Here is a 19,263-nt window from a genome sequence, read left to right as displayed (position 1 = left end):
AAATTCGGGGGGGGGGGGAATTTCTTGTTCTATTCATCCTTGATTCCTTCCTTGCCTTAGAAATTTTATCTTCAAGCCATCCTTGGGTGTGATTTCTTCCTTGCTTGGAATTCCGTCTTGAAGGAAGGAATTTCCAACACTTAGCCAAGTTTTCACCTTTTCCAAGAATTTTGTCGTGAAGGAAGGAATTTCCAACACTTAGTCAACTTTTCTACTTTCCTGGAATTCTTCACCTTGGCCACATTTCTTTCTCGAGGACGGAATTTTTTGTGCTCTTTGAATTCATCACATCTGCAAGGAGCTTTTTGACCAATTTGCCACATTTCCTATTTTTTAGGAATTTTCCTAAAATTTAGGACCCAGGTCCAAGAGAGAGAATTCTCCCACGAGTCCAAATCTACAAAAAAATTCGGATTCTGATAAGATTTGGTGTCTAAAAATGGAAATTTCAAAAAAAAGTTCCAAGGGGATTTCTACTTTTCATTCTTCCTTGACCCCTGGATTTTCATGTCTTAGACAAATTTCCTTAGTTTCCCGGCTTGAGCATGGAATTCATTTTGCATAGTGGAATTCATCATTTCATCCTTGGTCAATGGGAGTCTTCCGATATTTTTTGAGCATGGAATCATCTTGGAGTAGAAATTTCATCATCATTTAAACCTTCCTTTCCTATCTTTGAACTTGGGCGTTGAACTGGCTTGATGAAGGAATTCATCCTTTACACATTTTCCAAAGCCTAGGCATTTTGGCGCCCATTCATGTATATGGGCGGAAAATCACACTGAAGGAGGAATTCATGCTTTGTTTGAATTATCCATCATCCCTTGGATTTGGTGCCCTATGATCTTCTTGGGCAGATTTTTGACCTTGTCATGGAATTCTCTATTTGTCCCTCTTTCCATGACCTCTCCTATTTAGCACCCTCCTGAGGAGTAGGGCGGAATTTGACTAAGGTCAAGGAATTCACAATTTTGTCCATTCTCCCTGTTGGCCATTGCTTTGGTGCCCTTTGACTTTCATGGGCGGGATTTTGAGTTGTCCAAGGAATTCATACATTTTACTATCTCCCATGACTTCTTGGCGCCCTCATCCTTGCCCAAGCGGATTTCTTCACAGGGCGTGGAACTTACTCTTTCTCAAACTTTCCTTGAACACTTCATTCCAGCGCCCTCCTTCACTGCTAAGCGCAATTTTCCTTAAGGCAAGGATTTTTACTTTTTTATGCTTTCCATGGACACCCTTGCTTGGCGCCATTCACCTAGCATGGGCACAATTTCTTTATGAGGGAGGAGTTCACTATTTCACATCTTTCCAAGGCGGGAGGGATTTGGCACTCCATTCCAAGCATGGGCACTATTTGTTAGTTGCCAAAGAATTCACGCTTTTTCCAATCTTCCACAACACCCCCACTTTGGCACCCTACCTTGACTTAGGGCGGATTTTTGCTATGAAGGAGGAATTTATGATTTTTGGGAGTTTTCTTTCATCCCTTGCATTTGGCCCCCTGAACCTCACATGGGCGGTAATTTGCTTTGTTGGTGGAATTTCAACATTTCCATGCTTTCCTTGGACACCTTGTTTTAGCGCCCTTGCCCAAACTTGGGCACTGAATTAACTTGGGGAAGGATTTTCATGATTTTTTCTTCATTCTCTTCATCAGAATATATGAAATATAACATTGTCTTTTTCCTTTCTTATACTTTAAGTTATATTTCATATATATTGGCAGGATGTTTGAGAGTGGTTTCAGATCTCTAGGAATTATAATGCAAATTCTAGGTTTTGGAAGATCTTTGAAATTTTCAGACAGTGTCAAATTTCGGGCCATTTCCAAATCAAGATGAAATTTGTGAATTGATATGAATTTCCAGACTTAGATGATTTTTCGAGCTTTCCATTCTTGGAGTGGTTCCCATAGCCAAATTTTGATCACACTTGCCTGCATTCTGACTCTTCCAAATTTTGAGATGATCTTCATGAACGTTCAATTTTCAGCGTCTTCAGGGATGAACCTGCCAAAATAGATTTTCCCAAATAGTAAGTGTTTCAAAATGTTAGGGTTTGGACAAGATAGGTCAGGAAAGCACTTACTAAAAATAGAAATTACTAAAAATAGTAAGTTTGATTTTTGGAAAAATTAGACCAATCCGGGGAGGCAGTGAAACTTACTAAAAATAGTAAGTGCTTAGAATTCGCTCAAATTTTACTGGGAGGTTCCTTGATGGGTCCCGATTCTAGTTCTAAGTTCAATTTTTCCAAAACCCTAAAAGAAACCCCTAAAATATAGGACTGAAGGCAGAAACCCTAAAATTAACAAAACAAGTCCTAGACTTAACCAAATTGGCTCAAACAAAAAGCAAACTTAATCATTATGACCCCCAAACACTTGCAAAGAAAAGAGACTGACAAGGCTACTGCGAAAAGACCCAAAAAACAAAGCCAAAAGACCGGAAGGGCCTAAAAAGTAGAGGGGTCCCCATTTGCAATGGGGCGATATGTGAAAACGTCACAACACGTTCCAATATGGACAGGCATCGAATGATAAGGAAAGAAAAGTAGAGATTGGTAGATATAAGCAAATTGTTGTCTGTTGTTGCCATCAGTATGTTTTATTCGTAAATTGTTATAGTATTGATGCTTCTTTCTGAGAACTATATATATATAATGTCTTGATCAGAAAAAATAACAATATTAGATTGTAAATCAAAAAGAACTCTTAAGGTAATAAACATTAAGAAGAATATGTATATACAATTTCATTCTTGCTACCAATGTCACTATTTAAGATGGGCAGTCTAAATCCAATCAATAGGATGATTTCCAAGATAGGGTAAGGATCACCATCCAATAAACTTTGAGGGCATGGTCCCAAGTTAGGGTAATGGCTTGGATCCGTAAACTTTGAGGGAGCCTATTGTATTTTGGTCTCTAAGCACTTTGGTAACATAGACAACCTCTTCTTCTTTAGAACTGAAGTAGTAACAAAGGCTGACACTTGCACTAAGAGTTATGGATGATAAAATTAATTATCTAGTATAATAGAATTAGTTATCTAGTATGGTAGATGAACAATTTACTTATTAATAATTGATAAATTAATTGAACTGTAGAATATCACAGATTTGTCTCCTAATTGAAATAGATTAATTATGGTTAAAACAGGCTTAAACCTAGTAGGGGACATTACGCATATTGAAGCAAAGAATGACGGAGGTTGGTTTAATGGTAAATCATTCGAGGAAGCTCTGGTTTCTAGTAAGCAAACAGTAATAAAAAGGGAGTTGTATTTTGAGTTCAAGAGCATTGAAGATCCATTCAAGCACAAGTGCACGTAAAAGGTTTGCAAGGTGGGCAATGATCTACTCTTCACCCTATTGCTCAATGAAAAAATGCTTGGGGTTTTGGAGGAAAGGAAATAGATTAAATTTGTGGGTATTTTCTTTGTTTGTTACTGCTTGTGGATCTTCCTAAATGAATTTTTTTTTATGATTAGTTATCTACAATGTAAGGAAAAAAATTGGAAACATATGTTAAGTTTCAATGTATGATTTAGAGGGCTTAATTTTTTGTTTGCTTGAATAATAGTATGCAAAAAAGGATTTTGGAATGTGGGAAGGTACATGTTTCGAGCATTTTCTTGGGACCCTAATACAAACACTGAGGATGTGATTTTAAACTCTTCCCTGAAATGGATTGAAATCTGCAATGTGCCACCTAATTTGTGGTTTTTGTTTCCACACAAAACCCCTTGGTAAAGTAATAAAAGTGTACGACACAAAGTCTTCACTTCTACCTATGAATGCAAGAGTTTTGATTTCCTTTTTATTTGTCTTCCTAGCTTCATTTGAATTCCTTTCCATGGGTATGTTCATAATTATAAAGTTATTGGCATGGGTGGGCACAATGCCTGTTTTTCTGGAAAAGGAAAAGACATTTGAGAATGGGCTGACCTTTGTGAAGTAAGAACTCTACTGGTAAATCTGGTTTAGGTAACAACGATAATCTGGTTAGAGGTGGAAATATGGAGTAAGACTGTGAGCAAACAAGTTGTGAAGATGCCAATGATTTTTTACCACCTTAGATTGTTAAAGGGCATCATGAAGATTGCATTGCTATTTCCTGCTAAAAAACAAGATATCATCCAATTAAATTGTGACACAAGCATCAATAAATAGTCTTAATACCTCATTCATCATCCTCATGAAAGTTACTAATGTGTTGCAAACTAAAAGGAAGTACATGTGACTCATTGAGACCCTTTCTAGTCTTAAACATCGACTTCCAAACATCTTTTTGTTTGATCTTACTTAGTGATATCTGGACATGAGATCTAACTTGGAAATGTATTTAACATGGTACAACTAATCCAAAAGATCATCAATCCAAGATAAGGGACACCTATTTTTCATATTTATTTTGCTCAAGGCTCAATAGTCTATGCACATGCACTAGGGACCATTTTTCTTAGGTACTGCCACTATGGTAGAAGTACATGGAAAGCTACCACGTGTAATCACTCCACTAACTAACAAATCCCACTAATTTTTTACTTCATTTGCCTACACCATGCTTTGTCAATAGGGGCCTATGTTCGTGTAATGTTCCCATTTTTAGCAATTTTACTCTATGAGATTTTGGATAGTTTCCAAGTTTTCCCATAAGCTTCCAAGTGAGTTGGGGAGAACTCCAAACTTCTTGGAGAGCACAAGTTCAATATTTTTTGGTTTTTGTTAATGGCATTGAGCTTGGTTGGTGTTTTGAATTGCAATGACACTTTCAAAAGCATTTTTTGGCAACCTGGGGTGTTCTCCGAAGTTCTTGAGAGCATATCTATTTTTAATAATTCTCCACGTTGGCACCAATCATCATCCATGACTGACTCCTCCTAAGTCCAATAGGTTGATGCAGACAACTCAATCTATGCTTTTAACAGACCAACATATTCTATATTAAGTAACCTACTATACTAGAGGGGTTCATTCAATTATCAACCAGGGATGTATATACTTGGTTGATGTTGGTATTGTATGTGTAGCCAAGGACTCTCTAAGCTGTATATCAATTGTGTAAAGGGGACTAACAGAATTCAACAATTAACTGAAACAAAAACAATGCTGAAATGAAAACCTATCTGCACAGCAGATTCTGTGGGTATTTGAAAAGTGACTTAGCAGTCATTGCAGGTAGTGCAGTGTTATGACTTTGCTAGCTAACTGAAGAAGAATAATTATAACAACTAATTTATTAAAGCAATGAACAATCTTAACTAATGCTAAATTAACAATCTAACTATAAAGAAGACTACACTACCTCAAGTGGTCCTTGCTTGAGGATTGCAACCTCTGAATACACAATAGTCTTAACTCAGAATATAATCAATCATCATTTTATTTATTTTTCAATGGTATATAACGAATAGTAGTAGCTTCTCTAGCTAATCAGAAATCTAGCAAAATCTAATTTGTATCATATATGCGGAAGAGATCTCCCAAACAATAGCAAAATTAGACTTTATACACATTCTCAAGCCAACGAGTTAATTACATCTTAGAAATTGCTATGTACACTTGTAAAGTCTCCCTAACACTGAGGATGACTTATCCTCCTAATACTGAAAGCAACAACTTAAACTAACAAAAGTCACACAAGCTGAATTGGACTCTTATTCAATCGGTAAAACAAAAAGATAGGAAACGTGCAAGAAGTGAATGAATGTCATAATGAAACATAAATCCACTATCCTATGAGCTTCTTCCATATCCTCCAAGTGCATTTATTCTTCAGAGATAAGGTCAGCAGAACTCTTAACAGTTATGTTTCGGTTGGCACCTCCTTAACTTCTTCCACACTGGCTGCAAGGGAACATTCTGCTTTAGCTGTGGGCCATTAGTCAATCCTCAAGCTACATGTTAATATCTAGAACATGCACTCATTCCCATCAACACCATTTATAACATTATCACATTATATCAACCATGAAAATCCAAAAACATATTTATTCATCACATGTCATATATCATCTATTAAGTTAAAACATAGTTTGAAATGAAATTTTAAAACATATGAAAGTCTTGTGAAAGTGGGAATAAAACAGATAAAGCAATGCCATTTGTAGGACCCATCAGTCCCACTACTTCAATTACATCTTGGCATGATCAAATTTGGTTTCCAATGCCTCAGCATTGCTATCCACCAAGGAAGCAATAATCGTTTGGGGAATTAATCGGCAAATCAAAAGTATAAGTTTTTTTCAAAAAATCGGGAAAAAATCGGATTTACAAAAAAACGTAAAAAATTGTAGAAAAACAATCAAAAACTACTTTTTATATATATATTAAGGCATCTCCATAGCATAGAGATATTGTAGGCAAATAAAATAGACACTTGAACACATGAATTGCAAGAAATAGATTTTCGTTCTTTATATTCATATCACCGATTACGTTGCACAAAATATACTACACCATAAATAATATCTAGATGGTGATAGATGTCAAAATGTCAATTACAATATAGTTTGTGACTTTGAACAAAGTCAACTTGTAAACTAAGTACAAAATTCCAAAATATCAAATGTAGGCAATGACATGCTAGAGGGCAGGAGGTTCTGATGATGAAGCTCCCGGGTGAGAGCCTGTCCTAATTCGATCAATCCATTGAGGAGCAAAGTTGGCTTCCTTCATGATATCAAAATCTTCAGTCCCAAGTGGACGATCAGCAACAACGTCATCATCATCATAAACATCATCATCATCATAAACATCATCATCATCATAAACATCATAAACATCATCATCATCATCATCAGCATCATCAGTAGCAATCAACTCACACTCTGGATATATCTCATCGAGGTCAATTGGCAAGCCATCCTCAATAGTTCCTGATTTTGCCCATGTAGAAATTAGTGTTTCCCTTACAAGTGAAAAACACAACGAATAGTGAATAGTGAATAGAATTTCAAAAACTGCAACTATATATTAATATTCTCACCTTGAGCTTTCCTTATCTTCAAGCGAAGGTTGTGATGAACAAATACCAAGTCATTCAGCCGTTGTTGTGATAGGCGGTTGCGTTTCTTGGAATGTATGTGTTCAAAAACACTCCAATTACGCTCACAAGCTGATGAGCTGCACGGTTGGCTCAAGATGCACACTGCCATCCACCTTAAATTTGGTATTTCATCTCCAAAAGAAGCCCACCATGCAGCTGAAAAACACATCATATGGAGATGATATTGTAAGACTAATAATATCTTATAATCTTAACGAGCTTAATGAGCATATTGGCAAAATAAAGAGATTGTTAAAAGTTTATAGTCTACCTGGTTGAATAGTCTTTTTGCTTTGTATAGCAGCCCTAGAAGAGAGAAAACCCTTAGCATGCTTGTACACTTCCAACTCTATCGTAGCCGCATCAAATTTTTCCAAGTCAGGAAACATTTTTTCCAAGCACTTGAAGAATCCTCGTTTGATCTCAGCATCAATTTCCAAGAAGTCAGTCTTATAAAATAACAAAGGATTGAGAAAGTATCCTGCAGCATGGAGAGGAGTGTGCATCTGTCCATCCCATCTCCTATCAATTATGTCCCACAATGGCATATACCTATCCTTGTTATTTTTCAGCTTACTCCTTATCACCTCCTTGGCCCTATCCATGGCCTCATACACATATCCCATGGGGGGTTTTTCCCCTTGCACTAGTCTCAAGACTTTTACTAAAGGCTCTGAAAATTCTACAATCTACTCAATTGATTCCCAAAAGGTGGTAGAATACATATACCCTGCCACTATTATGCCATTTGCTTGAGTTGTGAAGCCAGACTCCATCCACTCAGCTGAAACAAACATTCGCCTCAAATTACCTTTCTGTTCACATAATGTTTGTAATGCAAGGAAATATGTTGCAAATCTTGTCACCCCTGGTCAAACTAGCTCCTTGCCTTTTGTGAAAGAGCACATTATAGCCAAAACCCTCGTGTGATTATAAACAAATTTGGTAACCTTGTGAGCCTTCTGAAAGGCCACCTTAACCCATTCTATTTTTCCAATGTCCTCTAGGGTTAGATCAAGGCAATGTGCTACACATGGTGTAAAAAACATGGAAGGGTATTTATCTATCAGAAGTCTCCCTGCAGCAACACAAGCAGCAGCATTGTCTGTGATAAATTGAACCACATTTTGTGGCCCTACATCCATAACTACCACGTCATACATCTCAAACAATGCATTTGTGGATTTCATTATATTAGATGCATCCACAGATTTTAGAAAAACAGTGCCAATCTCACAAGAGACAAGGAAGTTAATGAGAGTTTGGTTCCTTCTATCTATCCAACCATCTGACATAATACTGCAACCAGTTCTAGCCCACTATAACCGATGTTGTTTAACAACATCTTGAACATCCTCTACTGCATCTTTCAACATACCAACCCTCAATGACTCATAAGATGGGGCTTGAAACCCAGGTCCTACAGCTGCAATAGCATCTACCATGGGTTGCCAATATGAATTTCTCGAAGCATGGAATGCCATGTGAGAGGAGTACCAAAAATTACCAATTGCCTTCTTTGCTTGTTCAGTGACAGTTTTCCTCCATCCTGTACTCTCCAAAGTGGTTTGTGATCTTGGTGTAGTACGAGGTTGGAAGAAAGTATTAATGTTTCCTCCACCTGTGTTTGGTCCACGTGAAATAGAATTAGGAGTTGATCCACATTCCCTGAAACTCCCATCTTCACCATCCTCCTCACCCAAATGGTTCGTCCTGGGATCTGCAGAACTAGAACCTAGTTCAACCCCAATTCTTGCCTTTTTGGTCTTACTCTCAGCAATCCCGTCAAGAGATTGCTTTGCCTGATACGAGACATCTGCAGGGCATGCTTTGCATATCACGGTGTTATTTCCTCGTTCTTTGGACAAATGCCATTTGAAACGATAAATTCCACCACTGATCTCTTCTAGACACCAATTGCACTTGACCTTCGTGCTACCAGGAACTGCTGTGCAATGTGTCCACGCAAAGTCTTTTTGACGCAGCATTCTGATCAAGAATCAGATCTGTAAAAACATTACACTTAGTCTTAAACTTTTGAGGGATCTAGGGTTGGGCTTGTGTATAATAATTGCATTTTAATTACATTGACATGGGAAATTGGAAACCTAAATGTAATTGAATTTCAAGTTTACAATAACAAAAGAGATGGTAGAAAGTAGAAACACAAATCAGAAATTTGAACAATGGAGGGTAATCAAATACCAAACTGAATTCAAAGAGATGTACCCATATGAAGGCAAAAAATGTTAAGGAAGAAGTTTAATTTTAGTCTTTGAATTAGCCACTGACATTAATGACATAAAAGTCACTGTTCATACTTTCATACAAATAATATTGTTAACATGTATGAACGGGTAACACATACAGTAATACATTGCAAAACCACTAACCTAAGAAGCAAAAAAAGTGCCCCTGACAACTTAGGGCTTTGGACATGCACAAGTTAGGTTGACAGGTGCCCCAATAGAGCAATGAACTTGAGGACCGACTCGACTATAGCAGTAGAGATGTAAAGTGAACTCACCTTCAAGAAGCACCTAAATACTGTTAGTCAAGAAGAAAATGAGGTGGAGGTAAAAAAGAATCTTATCAAGCAAGCGAATTGTAAAGCCTCATTAATCACATGGGAAGTCAGCCTATGTAAGAAGGAAATTCATTGTGTAGGGTAGGGATGTGTAATTGGCAAGAGTGAAAAATCTCTATTTGCAGATGTTGAAGAATTAAAGATAGAGGACGAAAAAAGAAGGATTGTATGTAATTTCTTTTTGAAGATAATACAGATCTAGGTCTCTCTCCTTAGTTAAGTTTTTTACCCGAAAGGGTTTATCTGCATAAAGTTAAACATTGTGTTATGTGTTCTAGTCTTCTATTCTGTATTTATTTGAGTTCCTGATTTATTTTCTTGCAATCTCCATTTGGTCATGCACTGGATAAAATCTAATTTACAGTTGAAATTAGATTTCCATTTTATAATTATTCACCTTCACTTCAAACACAACCAGAATTATAAGATGACAAAATGTTGAAGTCCTAATTTTTTCTGCTAAACATGTCTAATGCCCAAAACTTGATCTGGAAACTATGAAATAATTTTCATAAACTGCAATTGGATATATGGAAAAAATAGAGCTTAATATGTCTGTCTTCTGTCAATTTTTACCCATATGTCTGTATGTACATGTTATGTACATGTTATTACATACAGTAATACGTAGCAATAACTACGTATTACTGTTGTTGGTAATTAGGGCTGGCGGATTCCAATTGCCTTGGGCAACATTGGAATCCACCTCCATCATATAGGGCCAGGCCCAATACCTCTCGGCTCACCTAAAAGGCTTCCGCGCTTCACCCAAACCCAACTCGCCTCCTTGATAGGGCTGACCCTATTTCAACTCACTTAAAAGGAATTAAAATAAATAAAATGTTCAATTGCAAAGAAGGCCGACATAATTAAGAAGTAATATGTCTCCTATAAATGTATCATATACTTCTCATTATCATCATTCAGTTTTCATGTAATGCAAAATATATTCGGTGAAAGCGAAAGTCATAGTAAGGCAGATAGGGGACAGCGAACTTCATTAGATAGCAGCAGATCTCTAAATAGGAGACAGCGAACTTCACCAGATGGCAGCAGATCTCTAATAGGAATCAGCGAACTTCATTAGACAGCAGCAGATCTCTAATTGAAGACAGCGAACTTCATAAAAGGGCTGCAGACCATCTCCAAAATATAGAGAACTCCATTGAAGGACTGTGAGCTACTTGAAAGGTGCTGATACCCTTGCTATGCACAGAAAAATCCGATGAGTAGGACTGCAAATCATAATCTTCATTAGCAAACTAATTGTGAAGGCTTCTATCTCTCCTTCCTTGTGACTGCAACCTCTATACTCCAGTTAAGTGTGTAATGTTCAGTTGAATTCAAAATCATAATCAGATCTGAGGATCCTTTGGCTAGGTTTTTCCTCCTAGGAGGTTTTCCCAGGGTAACTGTGCTTTGTCCTTGTGCATTTCATTTCCTTTATTATGCTTAAGTCTGGAAAACAATAAATTAATTAACCTAGTCTAAACTAATTCTGATTTTCTGAGTTTTATTCAATCTGAAAGTACTAAAGCAACAATTACTGTATGTAATAACGTGTACATAACAGACTACACGTTATTACTGGATATATGGAAAAAATAGAAATTAATATGTTTGTCCTCTGTCAATTTTTACCCATATGTTTGTATGTAATGTTATGTACACGTTATTACATACAGTCATACGTAGTTAGTTATTACTACGTATTATTGTATGTAATAACAGACCACACGCCGTAATAATGTGTGCTCTGTTATTACATACAGTAATACGCATGTATTACTGTATGTAATAACAGACCACACGTTATTACATACAGTAATACGTAGCTATTACAGTAAGCCAAAGGCATAGAAAAAACATACGGGTAATACAAAAACATACCCGGTATTCTCAGAGGGCCTCGCCGAATTCTGGAGGTCTGCGACTATGTCGAACTCAACTTCCTTCACATGTGAACCACCTTGTGCGCCTTCCTTCGCAACTTCACGCGATATTTTTGCTGTTTCCAGAGCAGGCGTACAATGAATACGTCGCGCGAGCCCCTATATAGCTGTTCGCAGGGTTTTTCTTCACAGTTTGCAGGTTTTTTTCTCAGTTCGTGGTTTTTTTTTTGGCGTATTTGCCAATTTTAGGGTTTCTCTTTTTTAACGATTTTTAGACGATTAATCACACGAATTAATCGCGATTAAACGTGGATTAAATCGTTGACTGAAAGTCCACGATTTTTTGAAAAAATCGGGGCCATCGGTGATTCCTGATTAATCGGGTATAATCACGATTTTTTGCCGATTGTTGCTTCTATGCTATCCACAACTTGGATAGGAGTACTTGAATATACACTTAAGTTCTAATGTTTAATGTTAATACTTACGTGTTATGTTTTTATAAAGTTACTTCATGTCCCCTCAAAAGCGGGTGCCTAGGGAAAAGTATTGGGGGATTTGCACATAAAAATCATTTTAATATTTCAATAAAAAAATATTTGAGAGAAAATGAATTATTTTATAGTTTCAAATTGCTCTTTTCCCTCCAAAAGATATAAGAGGAAGTTTGGGGGTCTCATTCGCATATGTTGAAGATTACACATACTATTATGCTACTAGATTGAACCTGCACATTCTTCCTTGGATCTTTTGAGAACAAAAACCCTCATTGGATTATTGGTTTCAGATTTGGAAGGCAATCCCTGGCTAGCTTGGAGAAATTCTACTTAGGAATCACCATTGTTCATCACAGAGTTTTGTAGAAAAGGGTTTCAAAAAATAAAATATTTTAAGTGTTTTAATATTGCACAATTGGAGTGTGGTTTTCTATATTTTTTGGTACAGTTTGATGGGAGTTTTTTAGGCAACTAAGAGATAAGAGTATTGTTGGTCGTACCAGTCCATTTAAGCCTTGGGCATACCTTCCCTGGCAAGTATAAGGATTTATCATCTGCTATTGTCTATCATTTCAGCGCCAATCTATTATTTGTAGGTCGTACAGGTTACATTGGGTAGATTTATTAGTGTGAGGGGTCGTAAACTTCCTATTGGATGTCATACATCATGCCTGGAGGGCTGGCATAGAGGCATAGAGGCATAGAGGCATAGAGGCCTAAACACTTAGTGTTTGGTTATCCATCTTCTTCATTTGGTGGTGACCCTGTCATTATGCACCTTTTGGGGGACTGATTGCAATGAAAACACAGCATTTAAGGGATTTTTCAGAATTTTTAAGCTAGCCACCCCTATTCAGCACCTAGGTCAAAGCTGGGTGTGAGTGGAAAATGTCAGACAGACCTATATCTGCTTATTTTTGTGCATTTTGAGGGTGTTTTGTGGAGTTGGTTGTACATTGTTGCTAATTGCTATCACTGGAGGTGTTTCAAGCAGGTTGGATGGGTTTTTTGATGAGTTATCATGGCTGCTATGACCTGCGATTAAGGTGATTCAGACCTTCAGCCTTTGTATCAGTCATTATCAGACTTGCAGTTTTCATCTCCTTACCTAATTGTAACAACAGTTGTATGAATGCTGATTTCTTATATAGAACTTTATAACAGCAGTGTATCCTTGTTATGCAAGTTTATGTTACTGTTTCCTTATTGGCAAAAAATATTTTTAAAAAATAAAATCTAGGGTGGTTATTACAGTTAGGAAGCATACGAATGGGAAAACAATTGAACCTCATGCTCAACTGCTCTGTGTGAGAACAGCCCTTTTGGCTCCTCAAATAACTCGCTAAATTGTTTTACAAATTGTTCCACAGAGCTTTTCTCCTTGTTGGTATGCAGCCCATGAATTGATCTAGCCTCAGCCACTTGCTCTTCTTGTTTTTCCCTCAACATGACTAACTCAAATTTGTCACTAGCATTGATCAATCACCTAGCTTGCATACCACTTGGCACTTACCATGGAAATCTTGGATATGCTCTCATATGAACTGATCTTAAACCTTTTTCCGTCTTTTATCAACTGATATATGTTTTTTCTTCAATAGAAAACAGCATTTCAAACATAAAGATAGGGGCTACCAAACACCACACCACAAGCATCCAATGGATTGACATCAACAACAATTTCATCCACAAAGTCTATGGTAAGTACAGATCTGATTACACACTGTGTATTGATTGAGATTTCCATCCCTTGTTTAAGCCAACCTGACAAATGTGGAAAAGTGTTTCCCTATTTGCGAACCATACTCATTTGAATAGTTTTTTGTGAAATCAAATTTGCTTGAGAAGAAGTACCAAAAAGTGTATCTACTTTTCTTAATTTGAGCTGAAACTTGGTGTAGAAAGTTTGACCATCTTGTTCTCCAATTGAGCTTTGTTGTTACCCACACATGCACCTTTCCTCATTGTGTCACATGAGAATCTTTCATCAATGTCACAACTGCACTCTATCTAATTATATTTCCTACCAAATGACATATTTTTTGTTCTTTTTATTCCTGTAAAGATGCTGCTCTGGATGGAGCTTCCAACATCTCGCCTCGGTGTGTCCTTCCTCATTATGGTTACAAAATTGCCTCTTTGCCCTTGGTCTTTACCATGGTTGTAGTATTCTTCTTACCATTCCACTTGTCTTTGCCTTGCCCTTTCTCCACCTTGTTGCAACTTCCTACTCTGCTGTTTTTACCATGTTGCCGATTCAGGTTCATATTTGAGGTTCAGTTTCAATGATTCAGCAGTTTTTTTTTCCCCGTTCAGAACAACAGGGTCCAGTCATACACTACATATAAAAATTATATAAATATAAATATATTAATATTTTTTTTAAATACATTTAGTAAATAAATGTATTAGCTAATAAGAAACATAAAATGGGCAAGCCCCGCAGGCAAACGGTAGTTGCAATCCCTGTTGATAGGGAGATTTCCAGTTCGATTCCCTGCAGGTGTATTGCCCACGCCTTGGGCCAGCTGCCGCCGCACGTTCAACACTTCGGAGAATGCAAGGAGAAAAGCAAGCGACTGAGGAGGAGGAAGGTGTCGGGGTCTTACCCCTGATAGTGGTTTGAACGTTGGCCCGTGGATCGAGCGACCAGAGACTATCAGGGGTGTTAATGCCCTCATCGAATGCAGACACAGGCGTGGTGCAGGGTACACAGTAAGGAAGGCAGCGGAGAAATAGGGGGCCGTGGCTGGAGATGAATGGAACGATAAGGAGATGGAATGGAGCGATAAGGAGATGGATTGGAGTGATAAGGAGACGAAGTGGAGCGATAAGGGGAGAATGACGGAGGGATAAGGAGTTTCAAGGAACAAAGAAGGTAAAAATTGGAGGTGTTAATACCTCGCAAATGTAACCACGGGAAGGAGGTCCCCCAAATGTGGCCCTCACTGGTTAGAAACTCCAGTATAAAAAAGACATTACCGATCAAAAAAAAAATAAGAAACATAAAATATATAAGCACAAAATAATATATACATATACTCAAGGGAAGTGCTGTACAAAATGCAGCCTTGAGAAGTTACAGCAAGTGATTAGTGGTTAAATATACACATTTGATGAAACAAGATTAAAAAGTATCCAGAGATTACAAAGGATTCAAAACTGCAGATAGATATGTAAATTGCCCATTACAAATAGTAAATTAGAAATTGAGTCTTTTGGATTAAAAAAGGGTACACCTTTTTCATCAATGTTTCAGATCACACTCAGTGATCCATCATCAGGAAGAGGAAAAATCAAGGAGCAGCTATAGAACCACTGGAACACCATATGTAGAACAGTATTTGCTCTGTTTTCTATTATACTTCCCACATACAAGCCTAAATATAGCCACCATTTGATTATAGTGTCAAAGATTTATGTCCTCTAGCAGTGCATATCAAGTGGCCTTGTAATTGAATGAATAGAAGAATTTGGAGCCTATTGGGCAAACTATGAAAGATTTATTCAAGCAGCATGTATAGGATACAAATTCAGAGTATATGGTGGGAAAACTTGTATGGATACTGCTCTGAATTCAAAAGTTCAAAACAAGTTTGTGCCTAGACAAAACCCCCTTGCGGAAATTTATGAGAAGAAAATTTACAGAGCTTGACTGCAATTTGAAAAAAAAACATTTATGAGAAGAAAATTGACAAAGCTAAACCACAGTTAAAAAAACAAGTCTTTTTTGGTCTCCAAAATCTGTTTTTTGAAAAGAAACTTTTTTCAGAGTTCACAATAGTTTGCCCTAGGTATACCCAGCATTCATCCCCCAGACTGTAGGTTCATATCAGGTAAGTCTCACGTGTACCTGGGACAAATCCACAGTCCTGGGCAAGCACCTTGGGTGTAGCTAGATGGGACCCAAACCAAGATCTGTACCTCGACCAATTCAGTATGGCTACATCCCCAGAAACGGCTGAAACTGTAAAATAGATTTTTGACCAAAAGTAAGCTCTTTTCCTTGTTCATCTCAAGATAACGGCTTGTAAGTGAGCCTCACCAATATTCTGAGGTTTAGCAATCAAAAAAGCCCTCTCAAGGTGCCCAAACAGCCCTCCTATGTACTTCATCAGCACTTCCTTATCCATCATATCCTTACCAGGTTCAATTACTTTCTTATAGAATCCACTCATATATCATTGAACATTTTGTCCTTGTCATTGACACAAAAACCACCATCTGGGGTAGAAATGTTTCTTCAACAACTCCTTGAAATTCTTCCACTTGGAGATAGGTGGACTTTCTTAATTGTAAATAAGTGGCATAGATTTTGTACAAAGAGCAGGGCAGGATAGCTTCAGTCTTGCAAAAGAAGTTTGTTGATGCAGACTAACTGTGCAAGCTAAAGTAAACCTCCTTTTGAGCAATCCATTGATCTACCTTTTCCACATTCACTTCGTCATCAAACGGATGGATGTCAAACTTTGCTTCAGCCTTAAAGAGGATACTGCTTCCCCCCAAAGAAGTATCTTCTTGCTCTTGATCAGTCTCCTTGAGCGGTTACTCTTGCTCCTCTTGCTGTCTTTCAAGCCCCAATTTTGTATTTATTGCTTGAAGAGCACTTTACACCATATCCAACTTGCTCATAGACCTAAAGAACTAAAATACAACGTATTCTAGCCTTTGGAATCTTGTCTCATCTAAATCCATATCTTTGATCATTCTTCTCACTACTCTATTCCAATCCTTAGTACCAATTTCAGGCTCAAATTGTTCCAAGTCTCCACTTCCATTTGACCTTTTAATGGGCATAAACTAGAATTCCTTCTCTACCAACTGAAAATTACACAAACTAAGGTAATTCTAACCTTCACTGATACCGCTTGATCTGTAAAATAAGGTGGATATTCCTCAACAATTCATCAACAAGATCTTTACGAGCCCTACTGAATTAACCTCATAAAAAGACTGATTTCTACTTGTATCAACTGCAATAAATCAATCCAAATTCACTTTTACTAAAACATCATTTACACAAACCTAACAATTTAAAATGGAGAGCAAATATGCAGGAGTCAAGACAATGACTGAACACACATGATAACGTAGAGGAATCCAAAAAATTGGGAGAAATTGCATCAAGAGTGAGCTAACAACATCTCATTCCACTATATCAAATCAGAAATACAATGTAGATGTATAACATGATGTCAAAACAAGCTTTTTACATGATCAACTGAACATCATCGCCTACCAACAATGTCTGCAACATCAAAATACTTGTTTCCCAGTCAAAAACCCTCCATAGGGGAACATAAAATGAGGTTTCAAACAAGCCAGCCCTTGCACAAGGTGTCTCTTGCATTAATATAGCTGTCCCATGTCTCTAGTGGCAGTAAAAACGGTCTCCCATGCTTGGAATGCGAAATGGAGCATCCAAAACCCTTCAACTTCCCCTAGAAACCACCTCAAATCAACATATGGCAATCCCAAAACTGCGACAGTGATTGCCAAACTCAGCTGTTGAAAACTGGCAATCATGAAACCACCAGCATGATTTCAACATAACAAACTGTTAGAACCAGCGATCCCAAAGCCATTCAAATTTCACTTGTTTTTTCTACATGAACCTGTCTTCTAGCCTCCTTGTGATGCTCTGCCAAGGCTGCATCTGACCTGAGAACTGACATTCTTGCTTTGAAACTGACAAAATCCAATCTTCTAGATGGAGCTAAGTCCTGAGACAATCTCTTAGCTGGAAATGGCAATAAATTACCTTTTGGCCATGTTCCTTAGGTCCATTTTACGTATCACTTTTTTTCACTACTTTCAAATTAATATCAAGAGACATAATACTTTAAGTCAGCATTGCACATTATTTATGTAGATTGCAACTAATATATATGGTCAGCAGATGGATCAGAGCTGGAAAGCTTTGTTATTAGAATTTATTTAGGGTCATTCTTTTGAGGCCAAAGAAATAAAATGGAGATGCTTTAGTTATGCCTGCTAGCTCTAGGATTGTGCAAAAAGATACCATGGTTAATTTTATAGTCTTTGCGTTGGAAAAGCCAAAAGGGGATACAAAGATGTTCCTGATGCACTGGGCAATATAAAGATGTAAATTTAACTCATTTGATAACATAAATCCATTGAGGCATTACAAGCCAAAAAAGGAAATCAAAAGCTATGCGAAGGTTTACCCTGCATCCTGCTATTCACTGCATGTGCTACATTCAACAGACAACTCTTAAATCATTTTTTCTTTGCAAAATCTGTAACATCAAAAATACAGAGATGAAAAAATTTCACAAAGAAAGTGAGCTGAGGCTCAGGAGCTTACTCTCAAACAACAGCACTGTCACCAATCTTGTTGAAAGAAATGCAATTTAAGGCTTATGTTTCTCATTGCTTGCCCTGAAACAGGTTTTGTATTGTAAATGGCCTGTTTCTTGTTGCCAATGATTTATTTTTAAATTTTACATGTTTTCTATGCTTTGCTTTTTTCTCAGTTGCAAGTTGGTACACCTTTTGGGTTATTGAGAACTTGAGATATAGCCAAGTCTGATTCGTGAGATTTTATGAATTCCATATGTATATATACTATGATTTCATGTGTTAAATTATTTATACATAAATGTGTTTCTTGCACTAAAACCTTCCCTACCCTATTTCCTGTCATGTTGTCATTGTCATCATGTTTCTCGTTTCTAGCAGCTATGGCCATCCTGCCACCGTGACAGGTTCCTGGAAACTCGAGCAACTTCCAGAACTCTTTCAAAAACCAAAGCACGGGATTTACGACATCTCAACTTTCATTGGAGTCATGCTGCTTCTCTTCTTTGAATGAGTGAGCTACAAAACCTGTCCTTGTCTCTGATTCATTTGTTGTCTCCTAAATTTTATCTTCAACTTCCTTATTTTTAGAATACTCATAATACTTGGTCTTTGAAACCCAATTTGCCTCACAATTTGCATTCATTTTTAAATTCAGATGTTCTCATTACTCAAATTTTTAAAAATAATTTATCTCTTGAACTTTTAAATCCTAATCAGTTTCGAGTCATTTTTTTCATCATTTTCAATTTTATTTGTCAAAACCCTAATGCAGCAAAGGGCAGAAAAACGTCAATAACTTAAATAAGTTATCTTCTTTAATCGCAATGGTTTTATCAAGATCACCTGGAAGCACGGGGTGCAGGCACACTATTTCAAATCAAGTTACAGGGCTAAATGAAAAAAGATAGAG

General features: G+C 37.2%; 2 protein-coding genes across 3 annotated transcripts in view; both read right to left on the bottom strand.

Moving 5' to 3' along the window:
* The window catches only part of LOC131034301 (uncharacterized), a 32,117-nt gene that overhangs the window by 11,384 nt on the left and 1,470 nt on the right, over positions 1–19,263 (bottom strand). The gene's annotated exons all lie outside the window — the stretch shown is intronic.
* On the bottom strand, positions 6,398–11,275 carry LOC131034299 (uncharacterized). Its single transcript, XM_057965770.2, has 3 exons — positions 7,325–11,275; positions 6,994–7,209; positions 6,398–6,883 (listed from the first exon to the last, which is right to left on the bottom strand). The coding sequence occupies exons 1-3, from the start codon at positions 7,677–7,679 to the stop codon at positions 6,591–6,593; spliced, it is 864 nt and encodes a 287-aa protein (XP_057821753.2). The 5' UTR covers positions 7,680–11,275; the 3' UTR covers positions 6,398–6,590.

Source organism: Cryptomeria japonica, chromosome 3 (assembly GCF_030272615.1).
Source record: "Cryptomeria japonica chromosome 3, Sugi_1.0, whole genome shotgun sequence".
Classification (NCBI taxonomy): Eukaryota; Viridiplantae; Streptophyta; class Pinopsida; order Cupressales; family Cupressaceae; genus Cryptomeria; species Cryptomeria japonica.
The sequence above is the reverse complement of the archived record's forward strand: the minus strand, read 5'-3'. Positions and strand labels throughout refer to the sequence as shown.

What these genes read in the sequence shown, in the direction of transcription:
- LOC131034299 (XM_057965770.2), bottom strand. Translation starts at nt 7,679, where the DNA reads ATGGGATATGTGTATGAGGCCATGGATAGGGCCAAGGAGGTGATAAGG. An exon ending in CAAAAAGACTATTCAACCAG is followed by an intron (nt 7,210 to 7,324) that starts GTAGACTATAAA and finishes TGTGTTTTTCAG; the next exon opens with CTGCATGGTGGGCTTCTTTT. An exon ending in GAAGATAAGGAAAGCTCAAG is followed by an intron (nt 6,884 to 6,993) that starts GTGAGAATATTA and finishes GGGCAAAATCAG; the next exon opens with GAACTATTGAGGATGGCTTG.